This window comes from Vicugna pacos, chromosome 21, assembly GCF_048564905.1.
Source record: "Vicugna pacos chromosome 21, VicPac4, whole genome shotgun sequence".
In the NCBI taxonomy this organism is placed as follows: Eukaryota; Metazoa; Chordata; class Mammalia; order Artiodactyla; family Camelidae; genus Vicugna; species Vicugna pacos.
In genome coordinates, this window is record NC_133007.1 from 8,714,165 (window position 1) to 8,740,377 (window position 26,213).

The 26,213-nt window shown below is 39.4% G+C and overlaps 1 protein-coding gene and 1 long non-coding RNA gene across 5 annotated transcripts in view; one reads left to right on the plus strand and one right to left on the minus strand.

Annotated features, from left to right (window-relative positions):
• The window catches only part of RASAL2 (RAS protein activator like 2), a 297,751-nt gene that overhangs the window by 121,165 nt on the left and 150,373 nt on the right, over window positions 1–26,213 (minus strand). For all 4 annotated transcript variants that reach the window (XM_031688793.2, XM_031688792.2, XM_072946046.1 and 1 more), the window contains exons 2-3: window positions 25,865–25,992; window positions 12,565–12,691 (exon numbers count right to left, since the gene is read on the minus strand). In XM_031688793.2, the coding sequence (XP_031544653.1) occupies window positions 12,565–12,691; window positions 25,865–25,992 (255 nt within the window). The remainder of the gene's footprint in view (window positions 1–12,564; window positions 12,692–25,864; window positions 25,993–26,213) is intronic.
• Window positions 3,482–7,754, plus strand: LOC140687938 (uncharacterized). The gene is made up of 4 exons (XR_012062567.1): window positions 3,482–3,738; window positions 4,362–4,583; window positions 5,760–5,883; window positions 6,615–7,754. It is a non-coding gene; the product is annotated as an uncharacterized lncRNA (long non-coding RNA).

Sequence of the window (26,213 nt, forward strand, 5' to 3'; positions counted from 1 at the left end):
TAAGACAAGCACTACAATGAAATGTATTACTTAGGCATAAATACAACAGAGCAGTAAAATTCATTGCTAAGCCTCAGGAAAGCTTGTGAAAATTTGAGTATCATTCTAATTTACTAACCGAAGAAACACATTTATTTATAGAAGCTCATCTTTACCAATAACCCTATGCTACATCACTGAGGTCAAACATTATTAGAAGAGGCTAAATTTTCTCCTCACTCCTATTTTGCATGCGGTTTCTTTTTTGGGAGGCTCACTTATCACTGTGGAACATTCTAGATTTTAGTGGCTATTCCCACAGCTATTTGTATCTGTTATGCACACTGCTAATGATATTCTGCTTTTAAATATATTTTCCTTTCTTATTTTCAGTCACTCCCAATGTATTATTTCACTGGCCCTCCTCCCTAGCTCCTCTAGTTCCTAACACATACATCTGAATACTTCCCTGCAATTCCTACTTTTAAACCTTAATCACAAAAGCTTCATTTAAATATGTTGTTGACTCTTTGATGGCACTACCCTGATTAAAGTCAGAGAGAAAAAAACCCAAAGGCCTTTAAGTTGAAGAAATGAACTGAGATAAAGTAATAATTTTTATTACAGTCCTTTCTAATTCAGTTTCTTTTACTTCTCTCTTATCCTATGAATTCATCTTCTTTTCACTCTTTTCTACCTTGGATTTTTCCTATTACTCTCTACTCTCTAGAGTTAGAAACACCATGCCAAGGACAGGCAAACCAAACATTATTTTGCAAGCAGAAGGAAAAAAATGAGATGGATGGGAATTTCCTGCTGTGATATAATAAGTATCAGTCAAAATGGGAAAAAAAAATTTAATGCACAAATTTCTGAAGACAACAGAAAGGAAACAGGCTGCACATTTCAGAGAGAAGCAAGTCATCAGAACAACCCAGCAAACACAGCAGCTTCATGAGAAGCTTGGGCGCTTCCTTTCTTGAGTAACGTCACTAGAGAAATGAGATGGCAGGTGAGTGCCTACAAGGTCCTTAACACAACAGCCTCCTCCCTGGAGGCAGCTCCATCCAGTCTGTTTTGAACACAAACTCAACTAGATTTTCCACCAGCCTGGTTTATAAATCCTCCTGTTTGAAATATAAACTAAAAAGGCTTTGGTAAATAGCTTAGCCAATTCTGCTGCCCCACCTCCCCTGCCCCTCCAAAAGGGAGGGGGGAGAAAGAGAGAGAGGCCGCGCACACACAACTGATGTAAGCAATGTTTAGCAATGTTTACACAATTTTGCTCAACTTATCTGAATCATATATTCTTCCTTTTGGAAAAGGTTCTTTGGCAGCCAAGAACCTAGATCAAGTCTCAAAAATAAATCTTAAGATGTATTATAAACAACTCCACCCCCATCTTTCTACCTCAAGTTACATAACAGGATGGTGAATTATGACTGTACTTTAGAAGAAAGGAATTTGCCAAACTGTGCAAGTGAAAATGGAAACAACATGAGTAAAGTCATGAGATACAGAGACAGGATGCTTCCTAAGACATCACACCTCACATTTTTTTTTACTGGGTTGATTTAAAGCTGTCCAAGCAAAATGAGAAACATAACACTTACTCTATTATCTCACTGGTTCCATGGTTACTTAAGAGTCTGAGAGAACTGAAGGTTGTCTCAAATCAAAATTTATGTTGTTGGTCTTGCATTCTTCTTTCAAATCATAATAAAAATCTCATCAGATAAGGAAGTTGACCCTGAGAGTTAATGATGAGAATCTGAATCCAGTTAAGGCAACTTCAAAGCCTGTGCCATTTCCACTGCCCCACGGCTGCCTCTGATAAAGGCAGCCCTTCCAGAGAGAATGGAGAGTTTCGGTCACCAACATGCAGTTCCTTTCCTGCAGCAGTAAACTCCTTATTCTGTGAAATAATTGCCAAATCTGCTCTTGTGATTGTGATATACTAATTAATCTCTTAACCTAAACGCCAAATGATGCTATCAACCTGAAATGCAGCAAAAACAAATGAAAATAAAAAAAAATAAAAGATCACTTTCTTTCATTAAAAGAACTTATTTTTTCCCTTACCATTCTGTATAGGAACAAGAAAATATTTACTAAAAGCTATTTACTACTAACAAAATCTTAGAAGTAAAGCACAGATGCCACACTCACTAACACAACTGTGGTTACTGAATCAGGCAGCAGCCGTCTAAGACTTCAGATCTGACATTCGCAACCAGGCACACTGGATGCTGTGACCTAGTAACTTGGACAGTGGCACACAGCAACTAGGCACTTACCAGAACCAACACTGGTAACTGTAATAACAGTTTACAGTCTTTGTGGCCACACAATGATAATAATTCTCTAATTTTGTTCCTAAAATATTTCTCTGAAGTGGATGTGGTTTTCCCTGCAGCGGCAAAAAAAACAAACAAACAAACAAAAAAAAAAACAACTTCCCACATCTAAGATTATTCTTCACTTGGAAGTGCCTCACCTGAAAAAGTCAAGCAAGGGCTTCTCTACTGTGTCCCACATCAATCACGTGCTCAACAATCAGTCACTCACTCAACCTGCAAAGATGCACGTGACAACCTGCTAGTTGCTGTGGCAAAAACGAGGTCAGGACAGCAGTTCTGGCCACTAAGAGGTTCCAGTCTGGTAAAGACACATACCAACAACTTGATAAAAGCTAAGGACCTGCATTCAGTATGAGAGGTAAAAAAAAAAAAAGCTGTTTATCAAAGATAAATGTTTCGAAATCTGATTAGTGAAATGAAGGAAACAATTGCCAAAGGTGATATCTGACTGGGCCTCAGGACAAACAGGATTATCATAGACGGAGGGTGAGGGGTGGAGTGAGAGAACAGAGCTAGACAATCCAGGTAGATGGCCCGACTGTCAAAGCCCACGTATGAGGATGCCCGGGGGAATGAGAGTCCCTGCGGCAGGTAAAGAAAGATGACATCAGAGAGCCAAGTGTGGGTCAGAAGACAGGGCCCGTCAATGTCACTGCATATCTGGATTTTAGCTATAGATAACGGAGATCCAGTCAAAGTGTTTAAACAAGTAAAGTAATGTGACTTTGTTTTCCTTGCTCAAGTCAGTTTATTAAATACTAAAAACCAGAGGTACTGGAGAGAGGCTCACAAGACAAGTCCTGCTACCCTGCATCTCAGACTCTGATACAATATTTGTATCCTCACCAGTGAAATAATGATAGTGAAGCTTCCTAATCAAAGAATGGATGTGACTTTTAAGGCAATAATGTCAAACAATCAGTGAAAAGAGTAACAGAGAAGGAAGAAAATAGAGACAAGAAGAAACAGATGGGTAGCTACAATGATATTTAGGCAAAAACAACTGAGTCAAATCATGTTAGGAGGACTAGAAGGACAATGGTCTTATTAACAGAAGCAGCAGTCACGTGAGGGGGTGGGGGGATGAAGAAGGGAACTACCCAAAGATAACAGCTTTAGTTTCGACCATTCTGGTAGAGGTGTTCAGTTGACCATTTGGGGATTCAGGTCTGGAACTGAGAAACTAAAGCCAGAAACAAAGACTGAAAAGTTAGTGGCATCAAGGTGATACTTGGAAACATGAAAATAGGTGAGGTCATCTACAGAGAAAGGACAAAGCAAGCAAAGAAGAGTAAGGGTTAGACCTTCAGACACCTGCACACCTGCGCTCACAGAGAGGGGAACAGTGAAGGAGGCACAGCGCGGGAGAAGGACAACCGATAGCAGGACAGTCACCCAGGTCAGGAACGGGGAGCTCCAAAGAGGGGAGGGAAGTCACTACCACTAACTCGGAACAGAGTTAGAGGATGAAGAGGACAGCAGTTCTCGAACTTATCACATCTCTGATGGAAGAAATTTCAGTGACAGATGAAGCCAGACTTCGGGCTACAGAAACACTTTATTAGCTAGTGAGCGCAAATAAAGTGCTTTTTGGAAAAGGCTGAAGAAGAACTGAGATAGCCCTAGAGCACCGTCACTTTTACAGTCAGTTCTAGAACCAGTTAATAGAGTAAAACCTTAAAATGTGTCTGTTACTGGAGAAGGATGTTAACTGAATCTGTGAAAGAGGGCGTAACTGGGAATGACTCAAGTGTGCTGGTTTAGTTTTAACTTATCTAGCTAGCTTCTAAAATAGAGTACATTTTATGGACTGAACACTTACAATACTAAAGTGGTAGGAAGCTGGTTCTCATCATAAAGTCATTTGTCAATGTTGCTTATCACCTCGAGTCTCAGAGGATGTCACCGCTGGTACTGATCAAGCATGGAAACTGGCTTTAGTCACAGTCTGATTATTCATTTACTTAGGTTTCTATGTCCTCATTGTTAATACAATCCCAAATTCATGTCCTGTTGTTTCAGTTCTATTCACTGTGCCGCCCTGTGGAAGCCTTCACGACAGCCTTCTGACTGCTTCAGTCTGAAATGGCTGTCCTCACTCTGTGGCTGGTACCTGGCTGTGGAACTGCTGAGGGCTCCCCCTGTCTCTCCCCTGTGTTGGATCTCCTGTAATACAGCCCACATCCTGCTCACTCTTGGTGAAGAATACATTCCATTAGCTTCAGGAGAAATGATGTGTTGGAGGTGATTTGTTTAACCTTGCATGCCTGAAAATGTCTTTATTTTATCTTCATGTGCGATCAATGGCTTATAGACAAGTATAGAATTCTACACTGAATTTCTTCATTAGTCTGAGGACATTCCATATTGTTTTCTAGCTTCTGATATTGCTGATAGGAAGCCCTTCTAATATCTGATCTTCAGTTTGCAACCCGTTTTTCCTTCCTTTTGCAGTTTGTAAAACGGCCCCTTTGTCACCAGACATAAACTGAAAATTTCCCCAAAGTGTGCCCTGTCATAGGTGCTTAGTAACCCCTTTAGTTGTGGGACATTTTCTTAAATTACTTTGCTAGTGATTTCCTCTCCTTGTTTTTCTTTTTCTGGAACTCGCTGTTTTGACTTCCTAGACTGACACTCTAATTATTTTTTTCCTCTACTTTCTGGGGTATTTCCTCATTTTCATCTTCTAACCCTTCTTTTTTTCTTTTCTTTTCCTTTCTTTTCTTTTCTTTTTTTTAATTGAAGTACCATCAGTTACAATGTGTCAGTTTCTGGTGTGCAGCACAATGTCCCAGTCATGAATATACATACATATATTTGTTTTCATATTCCTTTTCATTAAAGGTTATTACAAGCTATTGAATATAGTTCCCTGTGCTGTACAGAAGAAACTTTTTTAAAAATCCATCTTCTAAACCTTCTATTGAGTTTTATTTCTGTTACCATTTTTTAAAATATACAGCAGCTCTTTGCCTTTGTAGAGCATTCATTCAGTTCTTGTCTCATGTATGTAATGTTTTCTCTCTCTGAAGATAATGATTTTTTCAAAATTTTCTACTCCCAGCCTCTCTCTGTTCCTCCAAGGTTCTTTTTCCTTTAGTTTTATTTGTCTTAGGCTTTCTCTTTCATGCTGGAGGCTCTCCCTCGGTGTCTGCTAGTCTTGGGAATGTCAGCATCCTTAGGTCTTCCCTTGGCTAGTTAACACCCCGATGGCACTCTTCTGGTCTCTTGCCTGAAGGATAAAGACCAGTGAGGGAGACAGGTGGAGGAGTCTCATTATTCCGTGTGCAGGTGTTTATTCTAGTCCCTTGTATTTGGTAAAGTCCCCTGTGCTCTCAATTTTGCCTAGTGTGCCCCAGTCCAGAGACCTGTGAGTTTTTTTCACCTAGAGGATTAACCTGCAGTCTTGTATCAGGGTAGAGGTGGGGATGGGAAGAGCAACTGTCCAGTGGTCTGCAGACTAGGAGAAGACCGAGGGACCTCCCACCGTGTTCCTGATGCCATCGATTCCCGAGCTATTTGAAGATTCTGCGGCAAAAATCAGGTTGGTTCTTGGCTTTCTTCATTGCCAGATTAAGATTTGGCTTTCTTAGGTCAGCGAGGTCATTCACCATACTCCATCTAGTTTCCAGCCTTCAACTTATTATTATGTATGATTATTTTTTGTGGTTGCTTTCTTCTTTGTCATTCTCCTTATCCTTATCCTTGAAGGACCACGTCTTTAAAAGAATATCCCATTACTATACTTATAATGGGGTTTCTGGAAGGAACACAATTACATGCTTATGTTCAGCCCACTGTGTTCCTCCCCAGAAGTCCTAGTGAATCTAAAAACCATTCCTGACTGTTTTTGCCACTCATTATCATTCTCACCCAATTCTCCAACCACCATAGTGGTTTGCTAAGATTAATATTGCCTTAGGACTGGTCAGGAGAGGCCCCTCACCTGGGCATCACATTTTAGAGGACTCTACTTGGGTTTGGGGGGCACCAACCTGACAGAGCTTGAATGTACCAGCCTGGCTGTCCACATGTATGTCTGTGGGGCCTCTTGTGACATGGGACAAAATCTGAAAATTCTAGCCTGACCTTCCAGATTGTTATAAAAGTATATAGTAAACTTGAAGGAGAGAACGAATTTTATTTAAGTTTAAAAAAAAAGTTTAAAATTTTGTTAGATTAACCTAAATATTAACACATAAGATACAGCTTTCTAAACTTAGCAAGTAGCTGGTCCACAGCTAAATACTGACCTCCTTCATTTCTTCTTCCCAGGTCTTCTGGATTTACAGCAACCCTGACAATAGCCTATACAAATGACTTAACTGAATCAGAAAAGGAATCCTTTATTTAAGACACTTTACTGCCACCTGCTGGACATATTATGAAATAATGACAAATCAACAATGACGATTAACTGACATGGACCCTTAGTTGCTGGGCAACACATAATTTGCACAACCAGATGGGAAGCACCTTGGACCCACCTTTCACAAAACTGAATTAATCTCTACCGGGCCAGGATGAGGATGGGGAGGAAGATAAAACAGCAAATCAAGAATCTAAAGGTTCACTCATAATTTAGCAGAAATCATGCTTTGGCACCTTGACTTAGAACTGAAAATTGATTTCCTCTTTAAAAAAAATAGTTTTAACTACTAATCTAAATCTAGCTCCTAAGAGTGAAATAAAGATGGCTTTAGTGCCATACCAGGACCAGCCTCACCTGCTAGCAGCCGGCAGCCCCAGAACGGCATTATTTATTTATTTAATGCCATTTGCAGCCTCTTCAAAAAATGGTGCTGGGAAGTCAGGACAGCTATATGCCAAAGATTCAAACTGGGGTACTTTTTCACACCACATACAAAATAAACTCAAAATAGATTAAAGATTTAAAAGTAAGATCCAAAACCATAAAACTCTTAGAAGAAACACAGGCACCATGCTCTTTGACATTTTTCTTAGTAGTATTTTTTGGCTCTGTCTCCTTAGGCAAAGGAAACAAAAGCAAAAATAAAGAAATGGGACTACATCAAGCTAAAAAGTTTAAATACAGTGAACAATATATATCACATATACTTTTATACATAAAAATTTAATAGCCAATCTAAATGCTGAATGCTACCACACACAGTCATTATTAACCAACATTTTAAAATCTATTATCTGAAAAATCATTACTACCCCGTAGTTTTATAGATGATTCTAGCATCTTGAAAATACTTCATAAATTATCTAGAAACTCCTAATAGTAAATGCCTTGGGAATAAAAAGTGAGTCCTCATTAGTTTATACATAAAGTTAGAACTCAGGCTAATTTAACAGAGAAGGTCAGAGTTAAAGCTAAGACTTGAATAATCAATATCCTCTAATAATTCTGATTAAAAGAATTCTCCTTTCCAATAATTTTATGAATGCCCTAGAGAGTATATTTTGCTTTCTAATATTCATTTTCTTCAAAGTTTCCTCAAATTTTTATCACTTGGGCCAATAAACTTAGGAAGACAGGTGCAAAGTTGGCTCTTCCTCAAGGTTTTTCCAATTTGATTTCCTCTTTTGGTGGTGTTACTTAAAATTTTTTTGTTTGACTTCTTTATTTACATAAACATGAAATTTCTGCATAGCTAACTTTGAAAGTCTAAAAGACTTCTGATACATTCTTTCCTAAGGCTTGCTAACTTGTGTCAAAGGCATGCTATGTGAAATTGCAATCTTAAGGATATTTAACAATTGGTTCTAGGTTTTGAGGACTCCATGACAATGAAACAAATTTACTTATCACAGCCAGTTTTTTAAAAATCCAGAGATTCTTAAGTAAGACCATGAGGTAATTTTAAGATTTTGTCGTAATATGAAAAAACAGAGGCCTGAAGATGCAACTTTGAGTTAGTTACCAGAAATTTGGTTTTGAATCTGCCAGTTCAATGTGAACCCTTTAAGAATTGAGAAAGTGTGGACTTAAGAATGTTCACACTTTCTAACTAAACCAGCTTTATGATCACGTTTCTGATGTCACCTGCAAACAAGTATTCTTGCTCACTTGAGGCTCCAACTTTGCTTTGTCCACTTGGACACGAGAGCATGAACTTTACTGGAATGTCAAAGAAACGCAACCACCCGGGTTCTCCACCCACCTTTGTGCTGTCCCCCGCAGACAACAAGCTGCACTAGAGACACGTTTTCTCCCATAAACCTGTGTGTCACAAAAATGCTGTCCACTGTTCAGCTTTCACCCTATTTAACAGTATTCTTGAAAGGTATCTGATGGTTTTTTTTAAATGTTGAATTCATGTAGGTTATATTTATACTGAAAATGAAATTTTAGTAGTTCTAGTTCATGTGGCCAGTGAACACACGTCCCTGTATTGTTTACATGCAAAGACCCTATGATCTGAAGAAGTAATTTCCTTTTCATAATTCAGCAAATCATGCTTTTTTGTAGGTTAAATCTGAAAAATCTATTTTTTGATGAATAAACTAAAATCTGGATAGTATCACCAGAGGAAAATAGCTTTTTCCAGGTTCTTCTAAATCTGGAAATGGGTGCTTTAGACGTGATGTTCATGTGCCTTAGGAAAGCATCCCATTTTCAGTGGAAAAGAATTTGCTGTATCAAAATCTGTGTCAAATGCCAGGGTAAAAATACATTTTAGTATCCTGGGTAATCTGTAAACTGCTGAATGCAAAAGCCTGAGAACTAGTGAGTGAGAAGTACACACTGTGCTTACCCACTCCAGCCCTTCTGCCTCCCCAAACACACTTTATTCCCCTAAGCTCTTGACATTTATTAGGTTTCTTGTCACTGTGAACTTGCTCATGTTAAACAAAAGACAGGCCTTCCCACCTTTTAACTTGCAAGTGTCTTCACCAGTTTGAAATCACTGATGTACAGTAAAGCTGGCGCCACTAACAGAAGCTCTTCACAAATCCTTCACATTCACAGGGCTCCTTTCTGTGCTACTTCTCTGAGGTAGAATAAAAGGTGTGTGTTTTTCATGAGTGGGTGTTTCTCCAGAGCTGACTGCCTCAGCCCTGAAATCAAAATCTATGCCCTGGTTTTACATCTGCAGAAACTGATCCGACCTCCGTGGGGTTCCTCTGCTGGAGAGGAACAAAGAACACAGACCTTGCAAAGGGAGAAACCGAGCAAAACAGAAGGGCTTCCCCACACACACTTGGCTTGCTTATTTGGAAACCAAATTCTGGATTTTCATCCTTCTCTGGTCCGTCCCTTGCCTTGCCTCATCTTCCTAACCTCCAAATGTTTCAGGGCTTAGTCTTGAACTTTCCTCTTCTACCTAAACACATTTCGTGGCTGATTTCATTCAGTCTCATGGCTTCAAACATCCTCTGTCTGCTAAAGGCCTGCAATCTGTACTGTCGGTCTGCACCTCTCCATTTCTACACTCACTTATTTCCACTTGTGTATCTAATAAGATCCTCAAACTTAACATGTGCAAACTGAGTTCCCGGTCAGCCCTACTGTCAAACTTGCTTCCTCTCCCAGTCTTCCTTCCTTTAAAAAATAACAACTTCCTTCTTCCAGCTGCTCTAGCCAAAATTCTTCACTCTTCTGTTTCTCACTTTCCACACTGAATCCAGCAAGCAAATTGACTTATTGGCTCTACCTTCCAATATACCCAGAATGTGATCACTTCTTAGCCCTTCCACCACTACATTATGGCCCAAGTTCTATCATCTCTTGTCTAAATTATTGCAATAGTATCCTAATTGGTTTCTCAACTTCCATCCTTGCATCCCTACTCTCAAGATAGAAGTCAGTGGCTCCCCATCTCATAGAGCAAAACCCAAAGTTCCTGCGATGACCTGTACGACCTTTATGGTCTGCTGGCCAGAGTTCAGTGACGTCATCTCCATCTACTCTCCCCCTCATTCTTCCCACTCCAGCCTCACTGGCCTCTATGCTGTTCCTACTTTACACGAGCTGTTCCCGAGTATAACCCCTCCCTCACAGGCATCCACGTGTCTTATTCCCATACTTTTATCAGGTCTTTAGTCACATGTCACTTAACAGTGAAGCATCCCTTGGTCACCTCAGCTAACATACTTCCTCGACACTTCCTACCCCTGCTCCCTACTTTATTTTTGTCTTTGCACTTATCACCATCTAGCAGAGTATGTATTTTAGTTATTACTCTTGCTTATTGTCTGTCACTACTCAACAGAATGTGAACTCCACCAAGGGGGCGGTTTTGGTCTAGTTTTTTTCATTGCTATACATCAAGTGCCTAAAACAATGTCTGGCACATAATTACCATTCAATAGTTATTTGCTGTATAAATGAATGTTTTTTAAAAAGTTAAAAATCAATAAAAGCCACACAATATACAACAATAATATTGTGTAATATGAACAGTCATCAATAATCTATCTTCCGAACTACATAAGAATTTTCTAAAGGCAGAAATCTCATCTTCTATTTCTTTTCATTCTTACGGACTGGCATAAAATGTTACATATATAGCAATTACCCAATTAAATATCTGACAGCAGGAATTTTGCCTGAAGACAAATCACTGGGAAATGAAAACAGAACAGAATAATTATCTAGTTCAACATCAGATTGGCATGTAAGAAAAAACGGCTCTAAAAGTAGTCTTTCCCCTTTAATATTTATAAGTGACAGCTTTCAGTGCTAATGCAGGACACCCACTCCAAATATGCCTGAGGGCTGTCATGAGCCAAGGTGGCTGCCAGACGTGTTGTCAAGGACAGAGGTGGAGGGCTGACTCTGGACTACACAGCGCGGCCACCTCATCTCAGTTTGTCTTTGGAACCTGTACCTGGACTGTTGGGGATGTTTCACAATTTACTACCTATAGCTCTCTTCCGGAAAACCGTAATAATTATTCAGACTATAATTACACTTCCTCAAAATCAGCTGACTTGTGTGGGTCAAAGTGTGATTAATCAAAGGTTCCTAGAGAAGTGGCAAAGACAGTCATCAACATAACACTACAAATAATGACAGCAAAGGAGTTGAAACAAGGAGACTCTGAGCCAGTCCAAGTCACATAGAACTTGTAAGCGAAATACAAACAGGCTATAAAATGGTTACACCCAGACAGGTTTGCAATATAATTTTAGTCACACCTAAACTGGTTTCAACACATGCTAAAGAAGTACAGTAGAAATAGGATGAGAGACAAATTTGATTTTTCCCAGTATGACTCGTTAGAGAAAAGTGTTTGCTAACCTGACTAATTTCTAGAAAAGCAACCAATGTCACAGGATAAAAAGAGAACTAAAGGATTCAAATTGTGGCTAAGACTCTGAGTTCCATTTAGAAAATGAAAAAAAAAATGAAGAAAAAGGCAAAAACAAAAAATCAAAACCCTGATTTTCAAAAATACAACAAGATTACAGAAGTATCCATATTAGCCAACACAGAGACAATAAATGATTCTGTTTTATCTATCGACTAAGTGTCTATGACTAAATGTCTAAGTTCGCTAAACAAATAATACCACAACGGAAAACACCAAAGCAACTCCTACTTTTCAAATTCTTTTTTTTTTTTTTACTGAATCTTAATTACATTCCTTAAAACTACCTGACTGGCCTAATTATCTAAATATCCATTGATAAGCATGCAGAATACCAAATAAGGTCATTTGGTAGGTAGGAAACAGGGAAAGAGCTGCTTTCATACTGACATTAATTTCTTTAGTGCATAACAACTCAAGGGGGTCCTTCTGATGTCTCCCTTCCGTCACCCACTCCCGAGTATAACTTACATGGGCCATATAAAACTAGCTCAGCTAAACTAGCCTGATCTGACATTACATTATACAAGACAACATCAGTAGCTGTGTGAACAGGGCACAAACCACCAAATACTAAGTTCCCATCTCAAACTGGCTCCCCGGTGAATCTCAGTGCTTCAGCAAGACACCTAACGCTCTTTCAAAATTTAAAGCCAAGCAGTAAATTCAGAAATAGCGCATCATCCAACTTACCGAGGACTGCAGGGTAACCTTACCAGTGCTCAGATAAATTTTATCTCTGTAAAATAACTTTGCTGCCATTTGGTTATAAAGAATAAAACTCACTACTGACCTCTAACTCTTGGTACACATACATATTTTAAAGCACTTACTTAGCAGTAAATGCAGGATGTTTTGTTTTATTGTAACACTCAATAACAAGTCCATAAATACCAGATAAAAACCAGCAATTCCTTTCCTTTCATATATTAGCTTACCCAGTTTAGCGGCGCCCTCTGGTGGGTACTCAGGAAACTGACCCTCGGAAGGGACACTGACAGTTCTCCTCAAGCATCGTCCTTTGGTGGAATCCGTCTGCTGCTCCTGTCCGCCCTCCACGGGTATCTAGTTAACCAAAAAGGAGATGAAACTCAATAGCACCATTACTACCTTCTGACTGAATAACGTTTTCAGTTAATGAAGGTAGGAGTTTTTAACCATCAGAGCCAAACAGAAGAAATGTAGAAACAAAGGATATACAATGGTTAAAAGTATTAGCAATCCCTTTTCAGGAGGCCTTTCTTTAAAAAGAAAACTGAAAGGACAGGAAAGGTGAGTATGTAAATTAGCTGACATGACGTATGTGCCCAATCACATCCAGGTGTTTACCTACTTAGGGAGCTCGGAAAACAAAACAAAACACTCACACAAATAAGAGTCTTCTACATCAGAAACTGGTTCATAAACCCCAGTCCTGCCCAATGTTCAATAAGGTAAGCGGAAATAAAAGCTGACCACAAAGATTTTTTTGCTCCAAAATTCTCTTAAAGGAAGGTTTGTTAGATAAAAGTAGTAAAATCACCCAAATTTTCTTCGATTTTAGAATTAAGCACTTAGACACAGTTAATAAAATATATTTTCAGTCAAAATTTGTATAGATATTGACATAAAATGGCATATTTTCTTCCAAAAGTGAGATTAGTTTTTGAAATCCTAAAAATATTTTTTTCTGGTACAATTTTTTTCTCTTTGTATATGTGGAACGAGAACTGTGAACGATACAAAATATCTCCACTGCTGCTATTTTACAGCTTATGGACTCGTTACCATTGTAGAGAAGTGCAACCGAGAGACATCGCCCACCAGGATCACACCCTGCCCTTCCCTTGAATAATAACCAATTACTCTTATCTAGGTTTCAGGAGAAAGCTACAAAGAGAAAAAAACCAAGAACCAGTTAGAAACAACTAAGCCCAAGATGTCAGAGGATCTGACCCCCCATAGACCATGAGCATCATTATACACTAATTGTAATACATTAGCATACTAAATGACACACCCACCAGCACCATGACAGTTGGTGGTTGCCATGGCAATAACCAGACAAGCCCATACAGGGACTGGAAAGGAGAGCTGCATCAGTTCCAGGCCCAAACCATCCCCCTGTTCTCTGATAATGCATGAATATTCCTCCCACTCTTTCCAATTCCCTTCCTTTTACCTTCATCCTCCTACATAAATGGTGTCTCTACCGGAATTGGGTGGAGAAGTTGATTTATGAACTACCTGCTCCTCCATTCTTTGGCCATTGAATAAAGCTTGTGCTAAATACATGCAAAACAAAACTTCAATTAAAAAAACAAAGTGCTGTTCCAGCCTCAGCATCAGTTCGTTGCTGGCTGTGAAAATCAGAGCGGAAAAAGAACCTCCCTGGCAGAGACTAGGGGTCTCTGCTTGGGCTAGGACCCCAACGCAGGTCCAGACAACCAACTTGGTAACAATTAATCATGTTAGTCTCTAACTTCTTATGGCTCCAATATAGAAATTTTAACAAATTTCAATAATGACAAGCATTAAGTAAGTTCTTACCAGGTGCAAGGCAAAGGAATTTAACAATGTGTGAAATTATCAGGGAGCCATTATTATTATCCCCTTTGTACAGATGAGGAGTAATTTATTTCTCCATATGATTATAATGGGCACATATCACATCAACTGATCCAGCAAAACTGGGGTGGACACGGACCTAAGTGTATATGCTTTCTGCTTTGTCTCAGTAATCCAACTCTTATGTCTAGGGTCAAAGGGATGATAGCGAGGAAAACTCTGTGTTAGGGAGACTCTGAAGAAAAATTCTAATGAATTCATGGACTGGAAATTTCACATTCTTTATAGGACTAAAAAGTCCCCATTTCCTCATCCCCATAGCTATGGTTATTGCTTGAACATTGAGAAATCAAATGGCAGAATTAAGAAAAGTAAAATTCTAAAAAAAAGGGGGGGAGGGGTGAATACCAGATAACAGCATCACTAAAGACACGAACCTCCCCAAAGCTCTCTGTAACACAAAACTTCACAGAGGGTAACCTAAGTCGTCCACCCTCTTCAGGATGGAAATGATCTCTACTTAAATAATTAAAAGAGTAACACCAAGAGGTTAAATAACTCCCTCCCAATAAGAAATGTAAAAATGAATCCTCCACCTGCATTAGGAAAGACTGGGGGTAAATCTGGGGGAAGAAACAGTTTGGATCTTTGAACAAACAGATGAACATAAGTAAACCTAACTATTTTTGTAATAGTTCTTATTTAAAAAAAAAAAAGCCTATTGCCTGAAATAATAAAGGCCTAAGCCACATAGAAAACAGGAGTTATTTTTGATATTTTAGGAAGTTATGGCATGTGATCTTTTCTGTAGAAATTTACAAAGGCCACATCCAGGAAAAACAGTAAGAAATGGCTTCTATTATCATATACTTTGCCTCTACCGTATCTAAGAAAATAAATAAATAAAATATATCAAATTCTTATTTGGGCCTAAACTTCACTCACAATTATATTCTCAAAGTTCTAACGTAGATGCTTCATTTCCCACTGTTGAAACTTAAAATATGATTAAAGGTTTTATTCAAAGTATCACACTTAAAGTTCAGGGCCCTTTATCCCTGACTCAGAATTTAAGGTGTTTAATAGTGTTCACTTTTATTCTAAACTTGCGTTTCTTTTTTTTTTTTAATTAATTTATTTATTTTTTTAACATTTTTATTGATTTATAATTATTTTACAATGTTGTGTCAAATTCCAGTATAAAGCATAATTTTTCAGTTATACATGAACATATATATATTCATTGTCACATTTCTTTCTCTGTGAGCTACCATAAGATCTTGTATATATTTCCCTGTGCATACATATAATCTTGTTTATCTATTCTACAATTTTGAAATCCCAGTCTATCCCTTCCCACCCTCTGCCCTCTTGGCAACCACTAGTTTGTATTCTATGTCTATGAGTCTATTTCTGTTTTGTATTTTTGCTTTGTTTGTTTTTTCTTTTTTTTTAGATTCCACATTTGAGCGATCTCATATGGTATTTTTCTTTCTCTTTCTGGCTTACTTCACTTAGAATGACATTCTCCAGGAACATCCATGTTGTTGCAAATGGCGTTATGTTGTCAGTTTTTATGGCTGAGTATTCCATTGTATAAATATATCACATCTTCTTTATCTAGTCATCTGTTGATGGACATTTAGGCTGTTTCCATGTCTTGGCTATTGTAAATAGTGCTGCTATGAACATCGGGGTGCAGGTGTCATTTTGAAGTAGGGTTCCTTCTGGATATATGCCCAGGAGTGGGATTCCTGGGTTATAGGGTAAGTCTATTCCTAATCTTCTGAGGAATCTCCATACTGTTTTCCACAGTGGCTGCACCAAACTGCATTCCCACCAGGGTGTACGAGGGTTCCCCTTCCTCCACAGCCTCTCCAGCATGTCATTTGTGAATTTTTGAATGATGGCCATTCTGACTGGTATGAGGTGATACCTCATTGTAGTTTTGATTTGCATTTCTCTGATAATTAGTGATATTGAGCATTTTTCATGTGCCTATCGATCATTTGTATGCCTTCCTTGGAGAATTGCTTGTTTAGGTCTTTTGCCCATTTTTGGACTGGGTTGTTTGGTTGTTTCTTATTAAGTTGTATGAGCTGCTTATATATTCTGGAGATCGAGCCTTTGTTGGTTTCATCTGCAAAAATTTTCTCCCATTCCGTAGGTTGTCTTTTTGTTTTACTTATGGTTTCCTAAATTTGTGTTTCTTAAGAATCATTTGCTTTTATGACACCATCAGTTGCTTTTTACATAAATTATTCTTTTAAAGATATTGATATACTTCTTGAAAGTTAGAGGGATAATATTTCAAGTATCTTCAAGTGAACTAAGCTGGAGTTTACAAATTTCACTATACAACTGAAGAAAATCAGTTTCAGAAAAGTCAATTTGAGAAAAGCAATTTTGTCCATTCTGATGGCCCTAATTTAGTTTACTAGTTCACATTTACTTGTTTATACTGAATTATCCTTTAAAAACTATACATTGTCCAAGTTCTGTAGCATGAGAGAAAAAATTTTTTTCTTTCTGTTTTAACCTCTTTTGCCTTGTGCTATGCCTCTTGCTGCGTCCTCTCTTTCCTCAGGGGGAATGGCGGCTGTCACGGTCTTTGGCTGCCCATTGTCCAATGCCTGAAAATAGCTGCTATATACCCTTTTTTTTTTTCAGTCCAGCCTTACACTGTTTGCAACAGGAAGGCTAGTCTTGTACCAGTTACTCCATCATAGCTGGTGCCAAAAGCCTCTTATGGTCTTTTACCCAAACTACTAACACGGCCTCTTCAATGGTGACATTCTGCCCCTTAAATCTATCCTTTACATAGTTACCAGCGCATTTCCAAATTGCTGTTATGATTGTATCATCCTGAGGCTTACAGCCCTTCAGCTGCTCTCCTTTGCAGTGGTTTTCAAAGCAGTGATGGTACGTTTGTACGTGGAAGTCTGTGACGAGGAGGGTATCTCTCTGCTCCAACCTGAGCATCATCTGGAGTCTGCCTGTTGTACAGGACTTCTGCGCAAGCCTTCTACAAAGGAAGAAGCCTGCTAAAAGTGTTTTACAACTACTCTCTTACACAGTAAATGCAGGATCCCTATTGGTATGTTATACCAGGATTTCCCCGAATCAGGCCACTGATGAGCATCCAGCTTCAGACTTCATATTCTAGGAACACCAAATTGCTTGCATTTCCCTAATATATCCCCTATGTTGTAGCTCAGTGCCTTTGCTTAATGTGTTCTCTCAGCCTGAAACATTTTCCCTCACTTTCTTTTCTATTCTATACCTGCCAGGTAAACTCTTACTCATCCTCAGGCTTAGGACAGGCGCTTCCTCTTCCAGGAATCCTCCCTTCTATCAATCCCCTAAGGGAAGGTGAAGTGCACCTCCCTGAGGTTCCTCCAATAACAGAGCTTTCTCTGTCACTATACTTATACGGAATTATAATTATTTATTTGTGCAACTAATTCCATGTAACTCAACAGCTTATATCTCAGCAGTCAACCCCCAAACCTTAGAATAGTTCTAACTCACAAATGAATAAATGAATATTTGATAGGTAGAGACGGGGGCCATTTTGGGCAAAGGAAAAAACATAACATCAGCCCAGAGGTTGGTAAGCACACAGGCTTTTGGTTGTTGTTGTTTTTACTTTATTTGGAACAGGGAGTAGGCCAGTTTAGCCAGAGCCTCGTAAGGGGGAGCAGTGGGGTAGAACACCCAGGCATATTATAACCACACGGGAGGGCTTTAATACCAGGCCATGCATAATTCAGGAAGCACTGGGAAACCATTCAAGTGTTCAGATCAGAGGACTAGTAGTCTGTTAATTGGTCTCCTTCCTATCTTTCCCTCCTCCAATACATCCTACAGATTAATATTCATCACACATAACTTTGATCCCCTTCCTTTCTTAAGCTTCCTTTGGTAACTGCCCATTGCCAACAGCATCTTAATGACACAGATTATAGTCCTTCAGAATAAACGGAGTTCTTTCTTTTATTCTATCCAGTTTACTTGTGCTATTTATCAAATGCCGTTTTTAAATGGTTTGTCTTATTCCCACAACTAAATGTGGTATTGGGCAGAGAGGAAAGAATTGTGTCTTATTCTTTGTAACTCCTAACACAGTGAATTCACATACGGGGGCACGTTATGTATCTGCTGAATAACTTGAACGTGGTTCTGAATGAAATATGCCATGGGTAGTTTACCTCAGGATAAATAACAGTTGATTTTCGCTGTTCTCAGAAAGCCTAACTGCTATTTTCATCAATATATCTGAGTGTAAAAACTGCTTTCCAAAAGCAAGAAAAATATTTTGAAATTGTATTATTACATTGCTGCCTATACACTAGCAACTAGCTTTTAAAATTCCAAATACAAAAAGTAGTCTGAATGAAGAAAAAGGGACCCCTAAATGGCTTGTTATTGCTAAAAGGAAGAAACTCACAAATTCAGCTTTCCTTTGTATTTTTATACTGGCTGCACCTCAGAAGGGTTCCTGATTGTCTTCGCTACCATTTCCCTCAACTCCTTCATCTCTGGCTTACTTGGGCTTATCTCTCGCAAGCAAAGTGGAATTCAAATGGCCTCCTACGCCCTCTTTGAACCGGGCTGGTGCCAAGCCAGCTGGGGCCTCTCCTGGCATCCAGGCAGGGAAGCATATTTCCTAACACAGAAGCAAAGTCTGTTTGGCACAATTTGCATGAAGCAATTTACTGACTCAATGAGTCACTTCTCAAGGTGATACTCCTGGCAGACTTCTCTTTCCAGCACTCCGCCCAGGCCTACCCTTCTGCTACATTTCCCAGATTGGTAATCGGTGTATTTAACCCTCTTCCCATGTACAGTCCCCAAGCAGACTTTTTCCCATTTCTGACGGGAAACATGCAGAGTTAAGAGAGAGCATTAAAAGATCCCACACACTGAATACATGAGTGATACCAGACTAATATAATCCTCCCACATTCCAACAGAGCCTAGCTAAGGATTCAGTGTAAATCCTTATAGAACCCTCCTAATTGATCTTATTAACACAGCAATAAACACCCCCGTGATTAGTTGATTAAGGTTTAAAACAGCTTTTTTAAAATAATTTTAGCAGGAAATTCCTTAAACTCCTTGTTTCAAGGAATTCTAAATTGTTCGGCACAAAACTCCAAGCGTAGGAGTTATATTCTTCGTGACAGTGTGGGTGGAAGGTAGAAGAGTGACAGCATATTCTGGTATTTCCACCCCCCCCCCAAAAAAAAGATTTCTAATCTTTTTCTATCATGAAATTAACAGAATATGAAATAAAATTCAAGTAGCAGGTAGAGCCATGTCTTAACATTTTCTTACCCTAGAGTCTTAATCGAGTTTTTCCAACTTAATAGTGATAGAACATCCCTGCCTCAGGGCATTAAACTGTGTTTGTAAACTCACTGTCCCTCCATCATCCCTTAGCTGTTCCACTGCAGTAATGTGACTCTTCTATTTCCTTTCAATCCCTTTGACTCAATTTTCCACATGATCAACAGAGTTACTTTTCTAAGAAGCAAATGTGATGATGTCATAGCCCTATTAAATACCTATCCATGGTCCAAATCATTTCCAGAATAAAGTCCAAATTCCTTAGCATGGCCTTCAAAGCGATTATTCAGCCCTTGCCAGCTATCACTTTTCCTCTTGCAAATTATATTCCAAGAATTCTGACCATTTTGCAGCTTACCAAAGAGATACAAATTGTTTCCTGACTTTGTATCTTTATACATACATGGAATAGCCTTCCAGTCTTTTCCTTTTCTGGCCATCTCCACTTTAAATCATGACGCACCCCAAGCAGTATCTTAACCTTTCCTTTGTGGTAATATTATAATCTTTAAAAAAATGTATTGAGGTGAAAGTCACATAATATAAAATGAACCACTGCTAAGTGAATAATTCAAAGACAGTACCTTCATGATGCTGCATAACTGCCACCTCTGCATCTAGTTCCAAATGGTTATAACTTTTAATTTACCTCAGTGTGTCCCCAACAAAACTGCATCTTTGTAACCAGAATACTGCACATATTACAGATACTCAACAAGTAAAGATGGAATTACATATTCCACAATGGAATAGCATCATATGGATTCTCTTTCCCCTTATTTATTATCCAGTTTTAGAAAAAATATGTAATTAAGCCTCTTGTTGTGGGAAGACATCACACAAAAAAGAAAAAATAGAAGGTTCGTCTCCTCTCAAACTTACATTAAGGAAATTCAGGAATCAAAGTTTATAATTTGGCTTTTTCAGAATTTATTCGACAAATATTTATTGAGAATTTACTTATATGTCTGCAACTGTTCTAAGCACTGAGGGATACAGCACTGAAAAATACAGACAAAAATCCCTACCCTAAAAGGTTATAAAGGAGAAAAGAGACAATAAACACAAAAAATTAATTATATAGCATTTCTGAAGGTGGTAAATGCTATGGGGTGAGGGGGATAGAGCAGGTAATTAGATCAGAAGTTCTAAATGAAGATAGAGGGAGAGGATGCAATTTTAAATAATTTGGTGAGTGTAGGCCTTATTGAGCAGATGATATGCAAGCAAAGAGCTGAAGAAGGTCAGAAAGTGAGTCATGCAAATATCTGAGGGAAAAGTCAAGGCTAAGGTCTTGAGGCAGGAACATGCTTGTTGTGCTTAATAGCTGAAACATAGTGAGTGGGAAGGGGTTGGGGGAGTGGGGCTTGGAAGGATGGGACTGTCAGTAACGGAGATGGTTTCGGAGGCAGGATTAGCAGCTCAGTGTGGAGCATGTTGGAAATGACTACTACATATCTAAGCAGAGGTGCATAACAGGCAGATGGATATATGACTCTAGAGAAGGGAGATGTGTAGGCTTCAGATATAAAATCAGGATCATCAGCATTAGACAGTATTTGAAGTCATAAGACTGAATGAGATTCCTAAAGAAGTGAGGTCCACAGACTGAACTCTGTAGCACTCCCTGTTGGGATGTGGAGAGTAGAAGAGAAATCTGCAGAGATGACTCAGAAGGAAATGCCAGGGAGGCAGGAGGAAAACTAAGAGAGCACAGAGTCATGGAAGCCAAGTGAAGAAAGTGGTTCTAAAAGAAGGAATGAGTGACTGGTTGTATTAAATGTCACTAACAGATTAAGTAAGATGAGATGTGAGGACTGACTACTGAATTTACCAGTGTAAGGTCACCAATGAGCTTAACAAGAGCAATTTTCACAAAGTGATGGAGGTCAGAGTGTGACTGAACTAGGTTTAAGAGAAATGAGAGGAGCCCTTAAAAGTCCCTGCCTCCCTCCCTCAGTCCCCCACACTCCCTCTGGACCATAGTCACACCACCTGTCTCCAGGTCCTTCAGCATCCCTCGCTTCTGCCTTCTCCTGAGCCGGGGAAAGTTCTAAGCCTAGACTGTTCCTTCTTCCTCCACTTCATCTTCTTAATGCCCATCCACCCTCCATGTCAATCATTAGAAAATCCTTTGTGCCTCCACCCCAGACTAGTTCACCCCTGGGAAAAGGATGGGAAAAGGAGTCACTCTATGGTGGCTTAGACAGGCGTAGAAAGGAGAAAGGGCACAAGATACAAGTCATAGTCTTCTTGTCTTGACATGATCTATGTGTGTGAATAGCCACCAGGAGTAAACTCAAAACTCAGCTAGACTTCAATGGGTATTATTTCCAATAGACCTTTGGACTGAAGAGCAAGTGGATTGTCCACTTCAAAGTTGATGTGCTTATGTGGGCACAGAGCTGTATATAGAAGACAGAATTTTAAAAATCAAAATATATAAACACTGAAGTACTGGGGAAAAAAAAGAGAATGACAGAAGAATTAGAGACAGTGAGTTTAGAAGTTTTGAGAATTTTTGCTGGTAAGGGAAACAAAGGGGTGGTAACTGGAGGTACAAGTGAAGGTTAACACAGGCTTATTTTTTTCTTTAAGATGGGAAAAATAACAGCATGCTGATGGGAATGATCTGGCAGAGAGCAGAGCTGAAGATGTAAGAGAGGTAAGAGAGAGGTAAGAGAGAATTGAAAAGGCAAGAAGTAACAAAATGGGCATAAGGGGAGGGGCTGATAATCAGACTGTGGGCAGTTCAACCACAGTTAAAGGAGGGAAATCAGGGTTTAAGGAAATAGTTGTTGGTGGACAGACAAGACAAGGTAATAGAGTTCTCTTCTGAGTGCCTGAATTTTCTCAGTGAAGCACAAAGCAAAGTAATTAGCTATAATTGAAGGTAATAGAGAAGGAATTAGAATACAAAAGGAAGTGTGAAAAAAAAAATCTTAGAAATCATTTTGGATTGTGCTATTCAAAGTGTGGTCCACAGATCTGTGCTGTCCTGCAAACTGTTAATGGTCCACGATACACAACAACACAGAAATTGAGAAGTGCACCTGGTGTGACCAGTGGATTCACCTCATTGTACAGCACACTTTCCATGAACAGGTACAATTTTTGTAATTTTGTTCCTTCTTTTCTTATGTTATGACTATTTATTGAACTGTAATTTCATTTCTGTTAAACCTAATAAAAATTTGGACTTACATTTTTATCTTTTTAAAACTTTATTTTTCTTAACAATTCATATTACTGAATTTTACTACGCATGATGAGGTAGGGAAAATACTGGCCCTTCACCACACATAGACTGAGCAGCACTAGTCCAGGAGGGCTGGACAGTGATCAGACTGGGAAATGTTCTGTGAAGGCCAAGCAACCCTCACATGAGGTTTGCTGCCATTAGTTTAAACACCATCAGCATGGTGGAGTGGTTTTCTCCAGACACACTATGCTGCTTGGAAGCTGGGCAGGACAGATGAGGAGAAGGATTTAACTGACCTATGACACTGCCAAGTGAGTACAATGATGCAAAAAAAAGGACAGGGAAATGGTATGCAAAGATTAAAATGTCTGGTCACAGTATTCAAGCTGCGAGAGAGGGAATAGAGGATATCAGAGACATGAGGGGCAGAAAGGTGACAGGGACAATGGACCATAGGTCCCAAAAGTACTGAAAAGTTGTTGGGAAAAGGGGATGAGCCAGAAAGAGAGCAGGTGATGGTCAGACAGTAAGATGCACGCAGAGAATATGAAGAAGTTGTAGCAAGGAGGCAGGGTGGAGGAAAATTTCTTGGAGGTGAGGAGTACAAGGAACTGAGAGCCAGTGTGCTGAAGCAATCATCTCTGTAGATATTGGACTATCTCAAATTAAGGCTAAGGTACTGCTGCAGATAATGATAATGAGCCAGGAATGAAAATCAACAAAAAATGAGGAGGAATGACTGGGATTGGATGACTACAACATGGGACGCAGGAAAATGAGGGAGAATAGACAGGAGGCAGCTATGAGAGGAGAAGGGTACCTCTTCCAGGCAGCATGGTGCGAGGGCTGTGGGAGAAACACAGGACTTCATGGAGGACAGTGACCTCAAGGAAGCTAGACCAAGAAGTTAAGGACTTCCTTCAGAGAAGAGGCAAAGACATAGCTGATCTGGCTGACGACGGACCATGAGTCGCAGAGGGCACAGTGAAAGGGCTGTAAGACTGGGAAAGGATGAGCAGAAGGCAGGGACACAGAAGGGGATACTCAGAGCCACAGTGGAGTGGAAGATGAGGGGCTCCCCAGATGTCTAGGGCTCCTCATGATGGCTGGTATAAAACAGGATAAAGTACATAAAAAATTGTTTTAGAAAATTATTCATCATGGATAGTTATTTTACGGGACTAAAGTTGTTTTATGGGGCCCAAGCCTGAATTACTCAATTGATCAGTAATATTTAATCCGCAGATTACATCTTGCTTCTAGATAAGCTGTGCTTTTGACCTTACGCTATCCATCTTTGGGCTATTTAATTTCTTACATTACTAAATTGAATAAAATGTAGGTAAGGGCAAAAAGATGGCATATAATTTGTTCATATCACTCCTGATTAACATAGTTCTGATAAAAGACTGCTGACAGAGTAGATCGGTTTAAGTGCACATTTTGAATTATCTGTTTATTCAAACTGGATAATTAGAAATCTTCTATACTAACATTCACTCCACCAATTTTTATTATGTATCTACTTAATATAAACAAAGCAACATGTACTATACTGCTCCAGAATGGGCTGGCTTTGATTAAATTATTTTAATACAATAAAATTTAATTATATTAAAATTCCGGAAAAGGGTCATGGGTAGGGAGACGGTAACAAAGCAAGAGACATTTTTCAAATGGCTGGAGAAAAAAAATAAGCCAGGTCATAGAGGGCACATTCGCCAGGCCCTTCCAAATAAAAACTGCCTCTGAAAACAAAAGAAGAAACAGAAACAGCCTTATTGTTATGAACTTGCCTTTACGATATTAAAAATGCTGAGTAAAAGAAGAGGTGGAAGAGAAAAGGGACAGCAAGGGGAAGAAGAGAGGAAGAGAAAAGGAAGGTAGGGATCACAGGCAAGAATTAAGAAAAGTCGTTTCTGTGCCCTGCTGCCTCTGAACTCACTTGTCCTGAGGGATGACTTACGAAACTGACACCCTACCTGAAGCTCTCCAGTTGTTTACACATATTTTGGCAATATATCTTTCTCCTGCACTGAATGAGATCTCTTCTTCTCCTTCCCTCCCATTATCTGCCTTCTTTGTCAAGAAGGATACTTCTTCTCATACTCACTCATTTTTTTGTGTTTGTGGAGGTTGGAAGTGGGGTGGTTTTATGGCCCTACCAAGTCAACCAGCTGATAAATCACCAATAAGCAAATGAATTACTTGGATATGGAAGGATCTGTACCCTGTAATAGCTTGAGGAGTAAAACAGCAGTAGTATATGATGAGCTCAAGAGTTTTTTTTTAACTTTGAGGGACAGAGAGTTTACCCAGAACTAGATGTCTGTGCTCATTCCATTCTATCTGCTGGTCCAGATCTACACTCTGCCCTTCGCTCCCTTGCTGGGTCTCAGGAAGCAAATCTCTAGAGAACACATCAAAAGCAATCTTTTCCTTTGGCTTCAACTTAGGTTTGCCCAGCAGGTAACACTGGCAAGGAATCAGAAAGCAGGAAAAGAGCACTGCTCTGTTCGTCCTGTGTTGTGTCTCCCTGCTGGCCATTTGAGGTTTGACAGAGGCTGTGTTCTTTTATAGCCACAGCAACTGCCACGTGGCCCTCTCACGCAACTACAGTTCTCCGGGTTCCAGGAACACTGCTCCCTTCCCTTGCCCTGAAGGTCTAGGGTGACAAGTGCTTTCTGCTGTTGCTGGCTCATCACCCGCCGGTGGGTCCCCTATGCATCCCATGCTTCTGGAAATAGTCCCTTCATTAAATCTCTTTCAATTAATCTACTGACTGTGCCATTTGTTACTTGCTAGGAGCTAGACCAATATAATTTCCAGTAGTCCCCCTGGACCACTTTCGGGGACAGGCCTACACAATCCAAGCCATTCTCACTCTAAATTACTTAACTCAGTGTCTCTGTCACTGCTGCTCAGTGAAAATCCAGCCCTGTCTTATGGAAGTCACTCCTTCATGGCAATCACGTATCATTATGACATTATTAGCCCTTTAGACCTACTTAACAGTGTAACATTCATAAAGCCTCCATTTTCATAAATGCAATTTATCAAAATGCAAGTAAAAACTAGATTATTTAGGAATTTGGTCAGAAAAGGGAAGTAGCTCTTCTCAGAAGTGTCCCCCTCACCTCCTTCTCCTTATTGAGCAGCACCAGCTGGCTGTCCGTGAGGATGCAGTACTTCCGCTCCCATGTCGTCGTCTCGGTGTAGGGTGACTGACCACAAGACAGACGGTGGGTGGGTGGCCCTTTCACATCTGTGTGACGAACACAATAAACAAAAGTGACAAATCATTACCATCCTTGGGAAACTAGTATTTCCAATGTAAGGGTCTTCAAAATCAAATTAAAGAGCTCTAAACATAAGTCTAAATGGCAAACTGAAAACTTAAATTCCTCTGAAGAAAATAAAAAGTTATATACAGAAGGAAAACTTTGCCCGAGAATCTGCAGAAAAGAGGGCTGAAACACTCTCGGA